Source organism: Hypanus sabinus, chromosome 2, assembly GCF_030144855.1.
Source record: "Hypanus sabinus isolate sHypSab1 chromosome 2, sHypSab1.hap1, whole genome shotgun sequence".
Taxonomy (NCBI): domain Eukaryota; kingdom Metazoa; phylum Chordata; class Chondrichthyes; order Myliobatiformes; family Dasyatidae; genus Hypanus; species Hypanus sabinus.
Genome location: NC_082707.1, coordinates 163,440,528 through 163,455,982, shown reverse-complemented (window position 1 = coordinate 163,455,982; position 15,455 = coordinate 163,440,528). Strand labels below are relative to the sequence as shown.

The window sequence follows — 15,455 nt, the reverse complement described above, 5'->3', positions numbered from 1 at the left end:
TCCATCTTCCTCTCCCACCATCTAGATTTCCAACAGTCCTTCTCGGTTAATTACCAAATAGTTTTTACTTCTTCCAACTCAGTAGCCATCGGAGAGAGCAAATGTAGAGTGAGTGACCGCTTTGCAGGACAGCTCCATTCTGGTGACACTGAACTTCCAGTTTCCCCTCAGTTTAATGTTCCATCACTCTGACCTCCCTGACTTTGATCTGCTACGCCACTCTTTTAATGCCTAATAATGCTAGAAAAACAGCATCTCATTTTCTATCTGGGGTTACTGCAGCACTCAATCTTCAGCATTGAATTTTTCAAATAATTCAGGTATCAGTTCTTTTTCTCCCTTTCCGTAGAGATTGCTGGATATTTCAGCATCTTTTTGTTTTCTTTGGTTCTGTTCTCTTCTGTCTCTTACTGCTGGTATCTGAAGCAGTAACTATTTTGGTCTGTACTTTTCACCTTATCTTTTCTCCACATACGTCCCACCACCTTCTGCAACTTAAAAACATCAACTGAAACATTAATTATTTCCGTCCCATCAGATTTTGACTGATATGCAGTAAAATTTCAGCATTTGCTTTTGTTAAGGTAGGTTTAGTGTTGTGCTGTTTTTAAATAAACGCTATGATAAATTGCCACTTTATTTTTTGCAACCAATTTACAATTAATACTGGTGATAATTGTATGAGGGAGACAAGAAAGTTCTATCACATTACATGAAAACTTCAGTTTATGCATTACTTTGGAAATGGAAATGGAGTCGAGTTAGGCCCTTTGGCTCAACATACCCAAACCATCCAAGGCGGCTTCCACTTGGCTGTATTTGGGAATAGCCTTCTAAGTATTCCTATCTATGAACCTGTCTAAAGATATTTTAAATATTGGAATTGTACCTGACTCTAGCAGTGCATTCCATTACCTAGAACCTTCTGTGTAGACCCCCCACCCGTCTCCTTTAAATCTTTTCTTTTTTCCCTTCTAGTTTTAAACGCCCCTATCCTTGGAAAGAAATAGACTTTATCAGTGCTCTTCATGATTTTCTAAATCTCTATCCGTTCATCCTTCAGTATTCCTTTAATCGAGAACAAGCACCCAGTTATTTAGTCTCTCTTTATAACTCAAGCAATCCAGAGCTAGCAGCATCCTTATGATCTTGCTTGCACTGTCTTTACCTTAATCATATCCTTTCTATAGCACGGTGACCAAATGTGCTCACGATATTTCAACTGGAACCTCACCAACATCTCGATGACGCCAAAACACTTGTACTCAAATCACGTGCGATTGCGCACATAACAAGTTGGTACATTTTAAATTTTGGCTCCACTTCGTTGCCAAAGTTTTTTTTTGTCGGGGGTTGGGTGAGGGGAAGATGAGATCCATGTCATCATCCATTTTCTATTTTGCACCCTTCGCCTCTTCTCCAAACTTTAAAACATTAAACAACTTCCTGAAGTGAAAGTTTTTCCAAGCAGGATGAGAACATTGCCCGGAGAATTCAGGCAGCTTTTCTTTGAATCTTGACGCGGGTGTTTAACTAACACTGTGCAAGCCCCTTTTGATCTGGCAATGGGGGCACCGCAGCAACATAAGTATGTTTTTTAAAAAAAAAAATAATTCCTAAAGAAAGCCGAAATGCACAAGTCACATCTCGATCTTCTGTGAATAAAACGGGGTTAAAGTTTAGCTTGCATCGATTGCCAGCGGGACTCCGCAGTGCAGGTGCACTAGCAAGGGGCAGACACGGGTACGGCACCAGGGTCTCGCCGGGCAGCAACGAGGCACCGACTGACCCCGGCGCTGCCACATATAGGTAAGTATCGCGAGAGCGGGGCGCTGAGACGGATCCCTCACTCAACAACAGTTGGCTGCGCGGCCACCAAACATCTGGGCCTCAGATGAAGGGACTACGCGGTGGCTGCGCAGACACGGTGCCTACGAACGGCGGCGCCGGACCGGGCTCTCGCACCAGTCGCCGTGGCCAGGTGAGAGGCGGCACCTGGCGGGCAGCGCGCCGAGCGGCGAGTCCGGGGCCAGGGCAGCCCCGGCTGCCTCCACATCGCCTCGCCTCGCCTCTGCTCGGCCGCTTCGCTTCGGGGTCCACTCCCCCCCCCTTCAAGTTTTGTTGTGGCTCCGGCTGGGCGGCTCGGAGTTATGTTGCTGCGTGTGCGTGGGGTTATTTTTCTCTCTCCTTACTTCCTCCTTTCTCTGGAACCTTATCGTCCGTCCCCCCTCCTCCAAGTCCGAAGTAATGAGGTAGAGTTTACTTTTCCTACCAATATTACAGTTGTGGAACTTCAACCTTTTAATTTCATTTTCACTTCAGAAAGTTGTTTTACACTTTACATTTTGGAGAAGAAAGGAGGTAAAGGGTGCAAAATAGAAAATGTTCTCTCGCCCCACAAATAGATGATAACATGGATCTCCTCTTGCTCTTCTTCCCCCCCCCCCCCCCCACCACTTTAAAAAAAAGCTTTGGCTGCGAACTCGATTTAAAGGAACATATGGCATTAAAAGGAGCACAGCTGGAGGTAGCATTTACATTGCCCGTGATGTCAGAGCAGCTGACTCTCCCTCCAGCTTGTTCCTGTAGTTAGTGAATGTTAGCTCTCTCTCTCTCTCTCTTTCGCTTGCCTTTTCTGCTTTGGGGCACCTTCTTCAGGCTCCATTTCGGATTTCCAACCTGTTTCCATCGTGGGTGTCCGAAGGAGAGGGGGAGAAAAAGAACAAAACCAGTTTCTTTTCAGAACATTGAGAGCTATTGAGTGAGGTGGGAGTCAAAGGGGGCGTGAGAATTCGCTTTTATTCGCGTTGTTGGGGACAAGGTATAAAGTAAACAGTTGTTGCTTGTGATTCGAGCGATCATTGATGTAACAGTTGTTTTGCCTTTTAAGTCTCTAAGTTTGGTTTGTTGGGGAAGTCAGTTGCTTCAAATGGTGGTTGTTTCATTTACCTAATAGATAACATTTTTTTTCTGTCAGCTGTCGTGTTTCAGTTGCCATCTGCACGAACTCTGGGTGTTCGTTACAAATTCTACATTTGTTAAGTTTGTTGGTTTACTATTCTAGACTGTTGGGCTGGAATACATCTTAAACTATTGATGGCGCAGTTTTAATTACGTTGAGGCTGGAATTTATTCGGTTTTAATTTCTGTTCGGTTTTCGTGTTTTAGGAGGTTATGAAGGAAGAATGGAGTTTCCAGACCATAGCCGGCAGTTACTGCAGTGTCTGAGTCAGCAGCGTCACCAGGATTTTCTCTGTGATTGTACTGTTCTAGTTGGAGACGTTCAGTTTAGAGCCCATCGTGCAGTGCTTGCTTCATGCAGCATGTACTTTCATCTATTCTACAGGGACCAGCTGGACAAAAGAGACATTGTGCATTTAAACAGTGACATTGTCACAGCTCCTGCCTTTGGTTTGCTTCTTGAATTCATGTATGAAGGAAAACTTCAGTTTAATAGCCTACCGGTCGAGGATGTGTTAGCTGCAGCCAGCTACCTTCATATGTACAACATTGTGAAAGTTTGTAAGGGAAAATTGAAAGATAAAGAATTGTGTGTGGGTGAAAAAATGAATGGTAATGCACTTGGACTGGTGAAAGAAGAGAATTCTTCAGAAAATGATGAACATAATTTTGATGCACAAAGCAAGCAAAATTGTACTATTGTGGATTATAAAAATCCCATGGGCAGTAAAAAGATTAATGGACACTCTAGGAGATTGTCTGATCTTGTAGGTATCACCTCTGTATCTACAGAGCTAGAGTTATGCAATGCAACACCTGGAAAAACAAAGTCCACTGTTAATAGTTCCACAGGACATGTGCCTCAAAGAACTGCTGACCATATCAAGGCCTCTGTTGATGTGGACTGTGCTCTAGATCTGTCTTTCAAGCCCGTGTCTGGAAGAGATTTATTTTACTCCCCCTGTGTTTCTGGACAGCTGGCCTCCGACAGGCAGCAGCAGGGCACCATGCCACTTGCTGGAGATGAGCAAGAGTTGCTGTCAGACCAGGAGGACAGTGAAGAAACGGATCTGGCAAGTCAGAATGGGAATTCTGCCAATGGCATGATCGCGGGATTTGGACCTGTATTCCTAGGGAATGATATGGCACATAATAACGGAATAGAACAAGAACGGGACGGGAGTGAGGATGAAATGCCGTCGTCTGATATTTCAAACACAAGGATGGTGATGTCAACAGGACACATTTTTATTTGTCCCCTCTGCAGCAAAGGCTTTCCAAGTCCACATGTTCTTCAGCTTCATTTGAGTGCTCACTTCAGGGAAAAAGATGGTCCTCGGGCCAAAATGCCTACTGATGGTTCCATGCCTACCTGCTCGCAATGCGGGAAAACCTTTTCCTGCATGTACACACTGAAGCGGCATGAACGAACTCACTCGGGTGAGAAGCCTTACACCTGTGGTCAATGTGGAAAGAGCTTCCAGTACTCTCATAATCTTAGCCGTCATGCAGTTGTGCACACCAGAGAAAAGCCGCATGCTTGCAAATGGTGTGAAAGACGATTTACGCAGTCAGGTGACCTGTACAGGCACATGCGTAAGTTCCACTGTGGTCTTGTCAAGAGCATTGCAATCAGATAATGCTACAAAGTCCAGCAGTAAATCTGGATATCCTATTTAAAACTGATGTGCATCTCTGGAAAACTTGCATGGTTTCAGTTAAAGTACAGAACAACAGTTCCACTGCATGGCTTTCTTGCATTAAGTGTGAAAGAACACTGCTTTCAATATTCTATAGGTAAACTTTAAAGCTGCAGTACTTAATACGAAACATTTTTTCAATATTCTGTTACTCTTGTTTAATATTGAATTATCATGCTAAAATAATGTCATACTTTCCCAAAAATGAAAATTTCAGGAGCTTTGGTCACTAAAGTTGTTTTAGTTTCCATCTTCTCCTTAGATCTTAATGCATATAAATATACACCATTCTGGGATAAGTATGTATTAAGGGTAGAGTTTGTCTTTTTCTATCATTAACATAGTAGCCATATTTAAAAATCTAGAATTCAATCCACTATTGAGCAGTACTTTGTTTTACAGACTATTGTCAAGTAAATACCCTTGCATAATAAAGCTAATACTGGCAATTGCTGAATGGCTAAGCATGATCTGTTAATACCTAAGCAAATTTTAAAATAATTTTTCCTGAGATATTTTATGGTACAATTACACTGGCATTATGATATTTCACTTGGCAACATCACCAAATACCATTCCAAATGAGAGGTAAATTAATTGTGATGTTTTGCTATACAGTACTGCAGTTTTTAATCTGTGAATTTTGGACACTGGTCTTACAACCTGGACAAATTCAATTATGAAGTGTTGCATTTTGTTGTTTGCTGTGATTGGAATATAGCACTAAGAACAACTACTAAATGTTATTGCATTCTCCTGATGAAACTTGATACTGTATTTATAGTATTTTGATGGTTTGGTATGCAGTGGTTATTTTGTTTAATGTTCTATTTAGAAAAGTAAATTATAAAATATTTTTGGAAATTTAGTTTTCTTCAAATGTAGTGGTCTTTCTAAATTATCAATGCAGCACATGGGCAATGTTATGAAAATTGAGTTCTCTGCCTGATTAAAAGATTCATATAATAGCAATTACTACTGATTTTTTTAATTGTCTTTGTTTAACCACATAAATCTTGTTTTGTGAAATCTGGTATCACTGTTATTTTAAAAAATAAGTTTCCTGATCATTATTGGGGATTACTGAACCATATCAGAACAGCTACAAAATTGTTTTGAAAAGGTAAAATGTGAATTCAGTTTTTTTTAATTTGAAGATCAAAAAGTATATAATGTATATTTTAAAATTGTATTGCACACTTGAAAATGTTTTGCACTCTGTTTTATTTGATTTTTAAATTCAAGCTACCATTACTGCTTAAGAGAAAAGATTTTTTGTTAAACTGGATACCGAACCGAAAATATCAACAGGTCAAACAGGTGAAATACATCATAGTTTTGTATAATCAAAATTTATTTATAGTTTTTTTTGTGATCTTTTCAGAGTTGTGTGTATTATTTGTATCCTTGAAATTTATTAATGGAGAGTTTTTTTAGTAATAATGTAGCAGAGGCATTGGAGTCCTTTTTTACAGAACTTATATTGCATTTTTAATAGGAATTACATCTTTGTTTCTTTAAGTTTTAACATTTTAGCGTGGACTTTGGTGGACAATCGGAAAATGAAGGGTTTTTATATTATTGATTAAACCTGTTAGCGCTTATTCAACAAGATGTCTACAATTGTTTTTATTTTGCCACTGTTTCAGTGTGTTGTAAAACTGTGACAATCGTGACTAGACTTATTTTTGTGTGTTTTTAGTTTTAACACTTAAAAAAAACTTTGTATATTAAGATTTCTAATTTTGTGTGCTTTTTTTTGTTCAATGCAAAGTCTAAATGCCTGTATATTTTGTGAAGACGTGCCTTCGTATATTACCTCATTCAATGGATTGAATAATCAGTGCACGGTTGCATTCTGTTTAGAAAATTGAACAACTTATTAAAAGAACTGACATTTACTTGTGTGTTTTTTTAACTTTAAGTTATGAATATAAGATAACCATAATTAATTTGAATGTTACAAATTTGAGAACCATCATAGTGCATTTATGGCCTTTTTTTAGATTTTAATCTATCAGTGCTTTGCTGGAAAAGTGGTTTTGATAAATTCCTTTTCGAGAGTCAATTTCTAAAATGTCATTCTATGGTGCCTATTTCATCACAAATGTCCTTTTCATTGTTCTCCATGTAATATTTCAGCAACACTTAATGTAGCATTCTAGTAGTATGTTCAGTGGCAATGCATCTGTTTATACAATGCCCAGGTAATAGATTGCTGAGTCTGCATTAATTTTAAAAGCGCCCTTAATCATTCATTACTTGCACAGTGAATAATACTAGTTGACTTGTCAAGTCTTTGTTAGGAAAAAAATTACAAGATTCCTTTTATCATGTCTTGTAAGGGGTATGAATGTGTATATAACAAGGGGGTCCTTCTAACAGAAGATCGATAAAAGGTTGCACCAACAATGTTTCCCGAATATAATGAAATATTTACATCAGGTTGAAATGTATTGGTTGTTATCAGCACATGGATCTGCTTTCTTGTCTCTGCCAGGAAGGTTTAATGACTTTTAGTAGACAAAATAATTCTGTACGTCTAGTAAATACTATAACCTTTCTTCAAAAAGTACTCTAGTACAGGTATTTGTATTTGAAATTATTCTACTGTAATGATCACTACTGTACTACGAGATGAGGGATGCACACTTTTTTTAAAACACTTAATTTGTTTTGAGTCAGAGCAAAATTTTGAATAATTAACCTAATTTCTGATCTAATGCCATCTCTAGCAAAATAAAAGTGACTTTGAAGTTATGAGTTATAGACTAGTATAAAACATGAACTTTAACAAAGATAAGAAATGTTCACTTTTGGAGGAAAAAGGACAATTTGTAAAGCTACATTGGTCCATAAAATGTAACCTAAAACTAATATACTGCTGATATGTTAATAGTTTAGCAAATGCAAGAAGAACCATTGATTATTTCTTATGTCAATAAGACATTCTAAAGTAACTGATTATGAAAACGAAAAGATTTTTTGGAAGCGGTCATTCTAAATCAGGCAAATGTTGCTAATATTTGCATAAAAAGATACTGTAGCGATGTGCTACATGCAGCGCTAAAATTACGACACGGAGTCGGTAACTGCAATCGAAGTTAAAAACTTTATTCGAAATCCTCAGCCTCACTTTCAAGCCTCCCTCAACCTGCCCCCCGTGGCGCAGAGGCTCCAAAGCTCTGTGCTCGCAAACCCCCGTAAGCTATCTAATTGTGAGCCGGTTCGGATGTGCCAGGAAATGGGTCACCACAATACAACAGTTAACAGACTAGTTACTTTTTTGTGATATTTTAGGAATTGTTGGCTGGGAAACTGAGGAATTACCCTTTCCTAGAACAGTGCCACTGGGGAGAATAGACTTAATACTTCCAAGAGGTAGCATGTCTTGATGGAGCAGAACACTTCATTACTACATAGATGCATTTGCCTTTTGAATAGGGCTTGACTCATTAGACTTCAGAAATCAAAGTTAAGATAGACCTTAACCATCAACATTTAAAAAGATATATAAAACAAAAATCATAATTTACAGCCATCCAAATCCATGTGTTTAGAAGACGAGTTGTTGACAAATGATCACTCAAATGACGCAGTTTTTCTTACTTTCTCCGGATGTAGCTTTCTCAAGTGCTGATTTCAGGTCAGGGGATTTGTGAGCATAAATATAATGGTCTGAATCGTGCTGGCTGAGGCTAGCAGTTCCAAAGAGTGCACTTGGCTAATGGCCACTTACAGGAAAGCACATCCTTGGATCTGCAGTAGGTCCAGGATAAGCTGAATGGTAGAGAACTGAACACAAACGTCATTCAGTTCTTCAGCCTCTAGAGTTATGTCAGTGGACTCCTTGTACCATTCTGAGGATCTCCAGTGTTACAGCGGGAAACTTGTCTAAAGCATGGCTTGCAACCTCTGTTCATTTAACTATTCTATTTATTTTATGTAGAAAGCAGCACAGTAACAGGACCTTTCGGCCTAATGAGCCCATGCCACCCAAGTACACCCATGTGACAAATTAACGTACTGGAGTATCTCGGGGAAACCCTGTGGTCACAGGGAGGGCATACAAACTCCTCACAGTCAGTGGTGGAATTGAACCCGGGTTGCTGGGACTTAATAGTGTTACCACCAACTGTACTGCTACCATGCTACCCTAAAAGATACTAGAAGTTAGGAGAAAGTTACTGAACAAATGAAGCATCAAATAAGTTTCTTAATCTTTTAATAATTAAAAAAATCAATTATAGCTTTTAAATGGCTAAATATCCTTCACAATTGCTCACCGCTGAGGCCTCAGTATGCCACAGTATCCAATAAAGTGGAAGAGAGTCAGCTCATTTGACCCACTGCATCTAGCGAGGGTGGATTGGTTATGGGGAGGGTTAAACTCCTCTAGACTGGGTTTGTATTCTGGCTGTGTGGTTTTATTTTGCATCAATTTATAGATGTGTACTGTGCTTTACACCCTGTTTCGGAGAATTTTTTTTTCTTGTTTCTATATACATTTTCATATATTTATATAACATAGAGCCATATAGTTAAATGACAATAAACTTGAATTATATTTATTCTGAAAGCTCTGTTAGACAAATAGTTCAAATGGGCCTAATATTGTGAGCATAAACTGAGGCTGAAGTGAGGAAAAGCTTCTTCCTAATTAGCTCAAGTCTTGAGCTTGCTGCCAGTAAGGAATCAACCAGTACCTTCAGAAGGCAAATGCACTAGTTTGAGAAAGGATAATTTCCAAAACTACAGGTAGTTAACAAGGAAATGGGATAAAAGGGTTGCTCTGACAGTAGCTTGCATAAGCCCAAATGAGCTGAATGGCTGCTTCCTGTGCCATTACAATTTATTCATAGTTATACAGAACAAAAACAGACCTTTTGGCTAAGGCTTGTTCATGCCGACCACAATGTCTTCCTGAGTTAGTCCCATTTAACTCCATTTGGCCCACATCTCCCATGCTCCCTTTCCATGTACCTGCCCAAATATCTTATAAATGTTCAAATTTGAACTGCCTTTGCTACTTCATTCCTTATGCCACCATTTTGTGTGTGTGTGGAGTTGGGGGGGTGGGGGGAGCTTGCCTCTAAGGTCCCCTTTAAATTTTGATCTTTTCACTTGCTGGTGCCCTGTAGACAGTGATAACTTTCCAAACTGAAATTGGTTACCAGGAAATGAAATTGATGTCTAAAGCTTATGGAGCCTAATTATAATTTTTAATTGTTCAAATTGGGCAAATCTAAGAACACCTTCCATAAAATGGATGTTTGCTGCTAATTTAGAATGAAGCAAGATGAAGTTGTGTACAGTCATGATTATGGATGGAACCTCTATTTTGATTATTTGCTAATTGCAATGCTTTACCAGAGCAAAAGTTGTTCTCTCCAAATTTTAATAATGAAGGTGACACTGATAGTTTACTAACTATGAATCTTCACATATTTGGGTTCAACAGTATCTAAACTCTTTAAACTATGCTTGTTTGAACATATGTTAAAATATCTTTGGTCTACTATTTTAACCAGATTGTACAGGATTTCTAAAATTCCAAGACTGTATTTAACCTGTTCACAATTATGCCATATTACTGCATAGAACTAATCTGCAATATTTTAAATCTCAGAGATTAATTTACATTTGAAAGGTAATTCTGTTTGTGTATTCAGGAGCTCCTGCAGTTGCTGAAATGAATGGATGTCATTTTTACAGGGGCAGTAAGCCATCTAATGTAAATTAAATATTTCAATACATGTATTTACATCACTGCTCGCAGGTTTCCTGTGACTTTTCAACCATCTGATCACTATCTAGTACTTGTTTGGATTTTATTCTTCAAGGTTGTATATTTGTTTCCCTAACTTTAAAATTACTAAACTGTTGTTGATGAACAGTTACTTTCTTAATCAACATTCAGCATTCCTGCCAAGGAATCCTTGTCTAAGCTGCATTGGGCCTTTACTCTACTAACAGATGCAAAAGATCCTGTAGGGGAGGAGAATTACACCTTTAGAAGAAAAATGGAAAAGTAAGTAATGATAGGTGTTCCAAAACTTGGTAATGGTGGACATGGAGATAGCTATGGCTGAAATTCTTTTCTCTAATGCATAAGTAATTAAGAAAGAATGGGTTAGAACTGTGGAGTATTTTAAGGAAATAAACGTGTCATATATTCTTTTAAGGAAGATGTTTAAAAGGTTTTCCTATCAAAGTTTGTACTGATTAAGTGCTTTTAAGCACAAGGAGATGATCAGAGCTCAGAACATTTCAGATTGCCATCTTATTTACATATAGCTGACATGATACTACAATGCCATCTAGTGTTCAATTTTGTCATCCTCAATGCAGCATTTATCAAAAAAAGTTTTTGTCCCATTTCTGAAGGTCATCCATCTGAAACTCTCTCCAAGGATACCTCCGACCTGAGTACTTCCAGAATTTTCCATTTTCATTTCAGATTTTTTGTATCTTGGATTAATATTCACTTAGCATGAAAATCATTTTACAGTTGCAGTAATCAAAATCGTCTTAAATATATTTCTGCTGTATGTTTGTCAAAGGCATTAGCATTTTACTTGTCAGTTTCCATCTGAGACTGGTACTGATGTGGTTGCACAGATGTCATTTCAGCTTTACTTTTTAAATTTAGCATTGCAATCACTAAATCAATGGATTGTAGAGTTGGCTGCATTACACAGCGGGAGTAGTGAATGGGTTACAGATGCACCAAGGCTCCCCTAAGCAGACTCCCTCAATATCATGCTAAAAGATTAGCACAGACATCCTTTACTGCAGTGTAGCAAGAGGAGTTCTTCCAATGAATTTAAGAAAGTGTGGCTGGAGATTGCCATCAAAGTCAGTAGCTGTGAGGGTGAATCCTAAGCAGACTTGTGTTAACTTATCAGCATTTCAGACTCTTGGGGTGCAGAAACAAATATAATTATATTTCACCTGGCGCTTCAGGCATCACCATCTGTTCATGTCACTTGTGAAGACTGAAAGCAGCTGGATGTCTATGTGTGGGTCTCTAATTCTTTATACCCTGCTTAGCCCAATACAGGAACTGGATCTAGAAGGCTGTTGAAGAATAATGTACATCCAGAGCAAAGAATGTATGATATCTAGGTAGGCATCTAAACCATGGGATGTACACTTGCAGAGAGATAGGTAGTGTCATCCTCGTGTGGCGTAATGATTCAGCCTTGTAATCATATTTTTCAATGGAATTAGTTCCACCCTCATGGCATGAGTTTGATAATATTGCTAATCATCTTTTGTCTTCTTTGCCTTTGCTTAAGAAATAATGGTCCTCTGGCTAATGGTTTTAACTTCTGCTCCTAAATGTAGAGCAAAGTGGTGTACCACTACCTGCTAGGGATCCTAGTGGGTGCAGTCTTCAAATTTCTGGAGTTATCTCAAACCTGTGCACATCATTGCCATGGTTTTCTCACTGAAACTTTTTTCTGATGCTCGGGCAGTATTTCTCACATGTGTCATCAACCAAACAGAACGGGGATGTGGACGGGAACAGGATGAAGAGCATTAACTTGTAAAGGTTTCCCTGTTAAACTTACATTAAAACTCTTTATAAATGTTAGGTTATTCTGGTGAAAACAAGGCTGTCAGAAACTCCTTGGCTTATGATATATGAATTAAAGGAAGTCCTGTGTGAGATAAGGCCTGGTGGTTGTAGGCAGGTTGAAAGGTGACAAGTGCCAGATTGCCATATTTTCTATTGTGCATGGAACACTGGGAATTAGACCAGGTAGAAATGATCTTGCATATGCAAACCTGCTGAAACCATGCTCTCCCCCCCCCCCCCACACTCCTCCACCAACACACAATCTCCCACCATTATTAGGAACAGAGGTTGTGAGGGAAATGTGTACAGCAGCAGACCCAGAGTGGGTTTCATATACAACTTCTGACATGTAGTGCATACCTGTACCTATATGCTGTATATTTTCTAGCTCATCTGCCATATTCTATTCCTCCATTGGTCCACATGTCCTTGTCCTGGGTTTAATTCAATTGTTTCTACCTGCCCTCTTCACATAGGGGCACATACAAACCCATTTCTAGTATAGACATAGCTACCGCTATTACCATTATTATCCAGTCTGAAGACATTAAATAGGACTGAAATAAAATTGCACACCCTCTTCCTCATTTTGTACACTCCTTCCTTCTATTTCCCTGCACACATTACATTTGACCATTTAAGTTGATCTTGTAAATTGTACGATCCTTTGTAATGGTTTACAAAGTGCTATACAGCTGCTGCAATGATGGTTTAGGGTAATTTGGTCTTCCAAGTGTTTTTTCATTAACTTTGTCAACATTCTCAGCAAAACCATTAGCAATATGTATTGTGATGCTAGTCACCAAATTAAAAAAATAATATAGGAGCAAGCTGCCAACTAGTTTAAATTATTACTTTTGCTCTTGAAGATGCTCAAGTTCATTTCCTCTTAGTTTGTCTTCTGGACATAAAATTTTGCTGTTTTTAGCAGAGTGCTTAAGTTTTATCTTCAGTCAGGCATGGAACAGTTGGGACTGCAGAGGTTGGTGCAGCTGCTGGTGATGTTGCTATGTAATTGGCTGCAGTAAAGCACTTGTGTGGGGCTTTCAAGATTCTGCCAGCTTTTGGTGCCCTTGAGATGGAGCCACTCCACTTCTCCACAGTGCTCCATCTGTTAGCTCAGCTGAGACTAGTCAAAACATACCCAGTGAAGACACATGTATTTGTATGTAATTTTAGCTCTCTGATTGAGATCCAGCACACAAGTTATCAGACAACATATTTCAACATATATTGAAATGGGTAATGATTTTTCATTGTTCTCGTATCACAATTAATTTCATGGATAAACTTTTGGGAAAGAAATTATTCTGCAGAATCCTCTTGTGGCAAAACTACAAAGTCAAACATGAGTCATTTTATTTTTCCATAGACTTGAACCTGTTATTTTCTTTTTAAAGCACAATGCCATTTGTATAGAAGCCCACACATGAAGGAATCAATCAATATAAAAAAACAAAGTTCTAGGACAGGGAAGTTATTATTAAAGTCTCATTCCTAAAGCCTCATTTATGTGACTGATGGCCTTGATTGTATTTAGTACTGACCTACTTCGTGAAATTGGCCTATATTGCAAATGCATTTTTGTGCTGCATATTAAGTTTAAATTTTAAAATATTTGTGATTTGTGAATGACAACTTTGTGGACATGAGACTAATCATGAGAGCAGTGCTAATGTGAAACTGTGGGCCCCAATTACTGCAAAAGGCCTTGATGGGGCTGGGGTGGGGGCGGGGGGGAGAGAAGAGTTGGAAGTCTTGTTAGAGCACATATTGAAAGTCCCACCCTTCCCTGAAATGCTGTTATCTATCTGGCATTAACAATGGTCATAAACAGAGCATATGTCTCCACCCTCAAATAGGGCTGCTACTTTCTTTGAGGTGATATGGGTTGGGGGTGGGATAGCAACTCCATAAATGCTATGTTTCCTGAGAAACTCCGAAGTTACTGTGCACGGATAATCTGTGAGTCATGCTTTTTACACATCTATTTGCCATCTTCAGAAGAAATTTGCTTTCTTGTGATCTCGCCCATGTATGGGGCTACAGAATTTATGGCCAAATGCATTTAGTTTCCAGAAGATTATCCATATGATTTACTGAATTTTGACATAACATGAAAGTTTAGCTCTCTTGGTTAATCTGTTAGATGATCTAACTAGATGATTTGGTACATCAGCCAGAGTTCCTATATTTGATTGAGAATGATTGCCACCTGCTGGAATGCATCTCAAAGAAGGGCAGGATTAAATTTGTCAAATCAGTTCAGTCACCACTCAAGTATTACTGAAGCTAAATTCATTGATGGTCCATCTGATACACTTTAATATAAATTATAATTATGTAATGGTTATTTGACTATTTTAGACTGTCCTGATAACTGAAGCAAACTAGTTAACTGAAATCTACTGACTAACAATGATAAGAGATTTATTAGCTTGGAAGAAATGCCAGCAATAAACAAGAATGTAGAATTTTGTGCTTCAAGCAAAAGCTAAGCTGGAAGCAGTGCAGAAAGCAATTTGAGGACCTAAAAATAGTTAAGATGACTCTCCAGAATAGATATCTGCAAAGCTGGGACAGCTATGGAGCTAATTTGCCAAGAAAATGTTATGTGTCAATAGTACAGTACATTGATACAATTTATTAGCTCCCAAGAATAAGGGACCACATCTTTCAAACATTGTTAATTGTAAGCTTTTAATTTTTGGAATTTTTAATTGTATAACTGCAACAAAAATTATTAAGAGTAGCCAGCCAACATTGACATGCATCATAGCACTAGTTTATAGCACTGAACTAGGAGGCAAGATTATTTAATTTGTAGTAACTTTAGAAACCAATGTATTAAAACCAGAGATTTTTCTCAACATAGAGGAAGTCAAAAATGAGTTCATTTAGTCTTAGTAATTGGCATTGGTGGTCAACAGATGGGGAATAATCCTCTTACAGGGATAAACTGATCAAGTCCTTCAAAAGCCTCACTGATGGTTATACCCCTGGAGTTGATGAAATAATTATAAAATTTAATTGTAGTCCTTACTATTTATCTTGGGGTTAGTATTGATCAATAATATTTTGTTCTTTCATCTATCTGTTTTCATGCCAACAAGAATTGTCTACCCACAAACTGAATGGAATATAAATCATACAGGGAGAAGCTTTCTATAAACAAAAGCATTGTGGCTACAATTTCCAACAGAATGATT

At 38.3% G+C, this 15,455-nt stretch overlaps 1 protein-coding gene across 6 annotated transcripts; it reads left to right on the top strand.

Moving 5' to 3' along the window:
* The first annotated feature begins 1,468 nt into the window (after window positions 1–1,468).
* Window positions 1,469–6,562, top strand: zbtb42 (zinc finger and BTB domain containing 42). 6 transcript variants are annotated; one of them, XM_059958256.1, is made up of 2 exons: window positions 1,469–1,809; window positions 3,169–6,562. In XM_059958256.1, exon 2 carries the CDS (start codon window positions 3,186–3,188, stop codon window positions 4,599–4,601), a length of 1,416 nt encoding a protein of 471 aa, XP_059814239.1. In that variant the 5' UTR covers window positions 1,469–1,809; window positions 3,169–3,185; the 3' UTR covers window positions 4,602–6,562. The 6 variants fall into 6 exon arrangements, with proteins under 6 accessions (XP_059814239.1, XP_059814221.1, XP_059814229.1 ...); XM_059958238.1 differs by lacking the exon at window positions 1,469–1,809 and adding an exon at window positions 1,824–1,981; XM_059958246.1 differs by lacking the exon at window positions 1,469–1,809 and adding an exon at window positions 2,125–2,252.
* The last annotated feature ends 8,893 nt before the right edge of the window (window positions 6,563–15,455 follow it).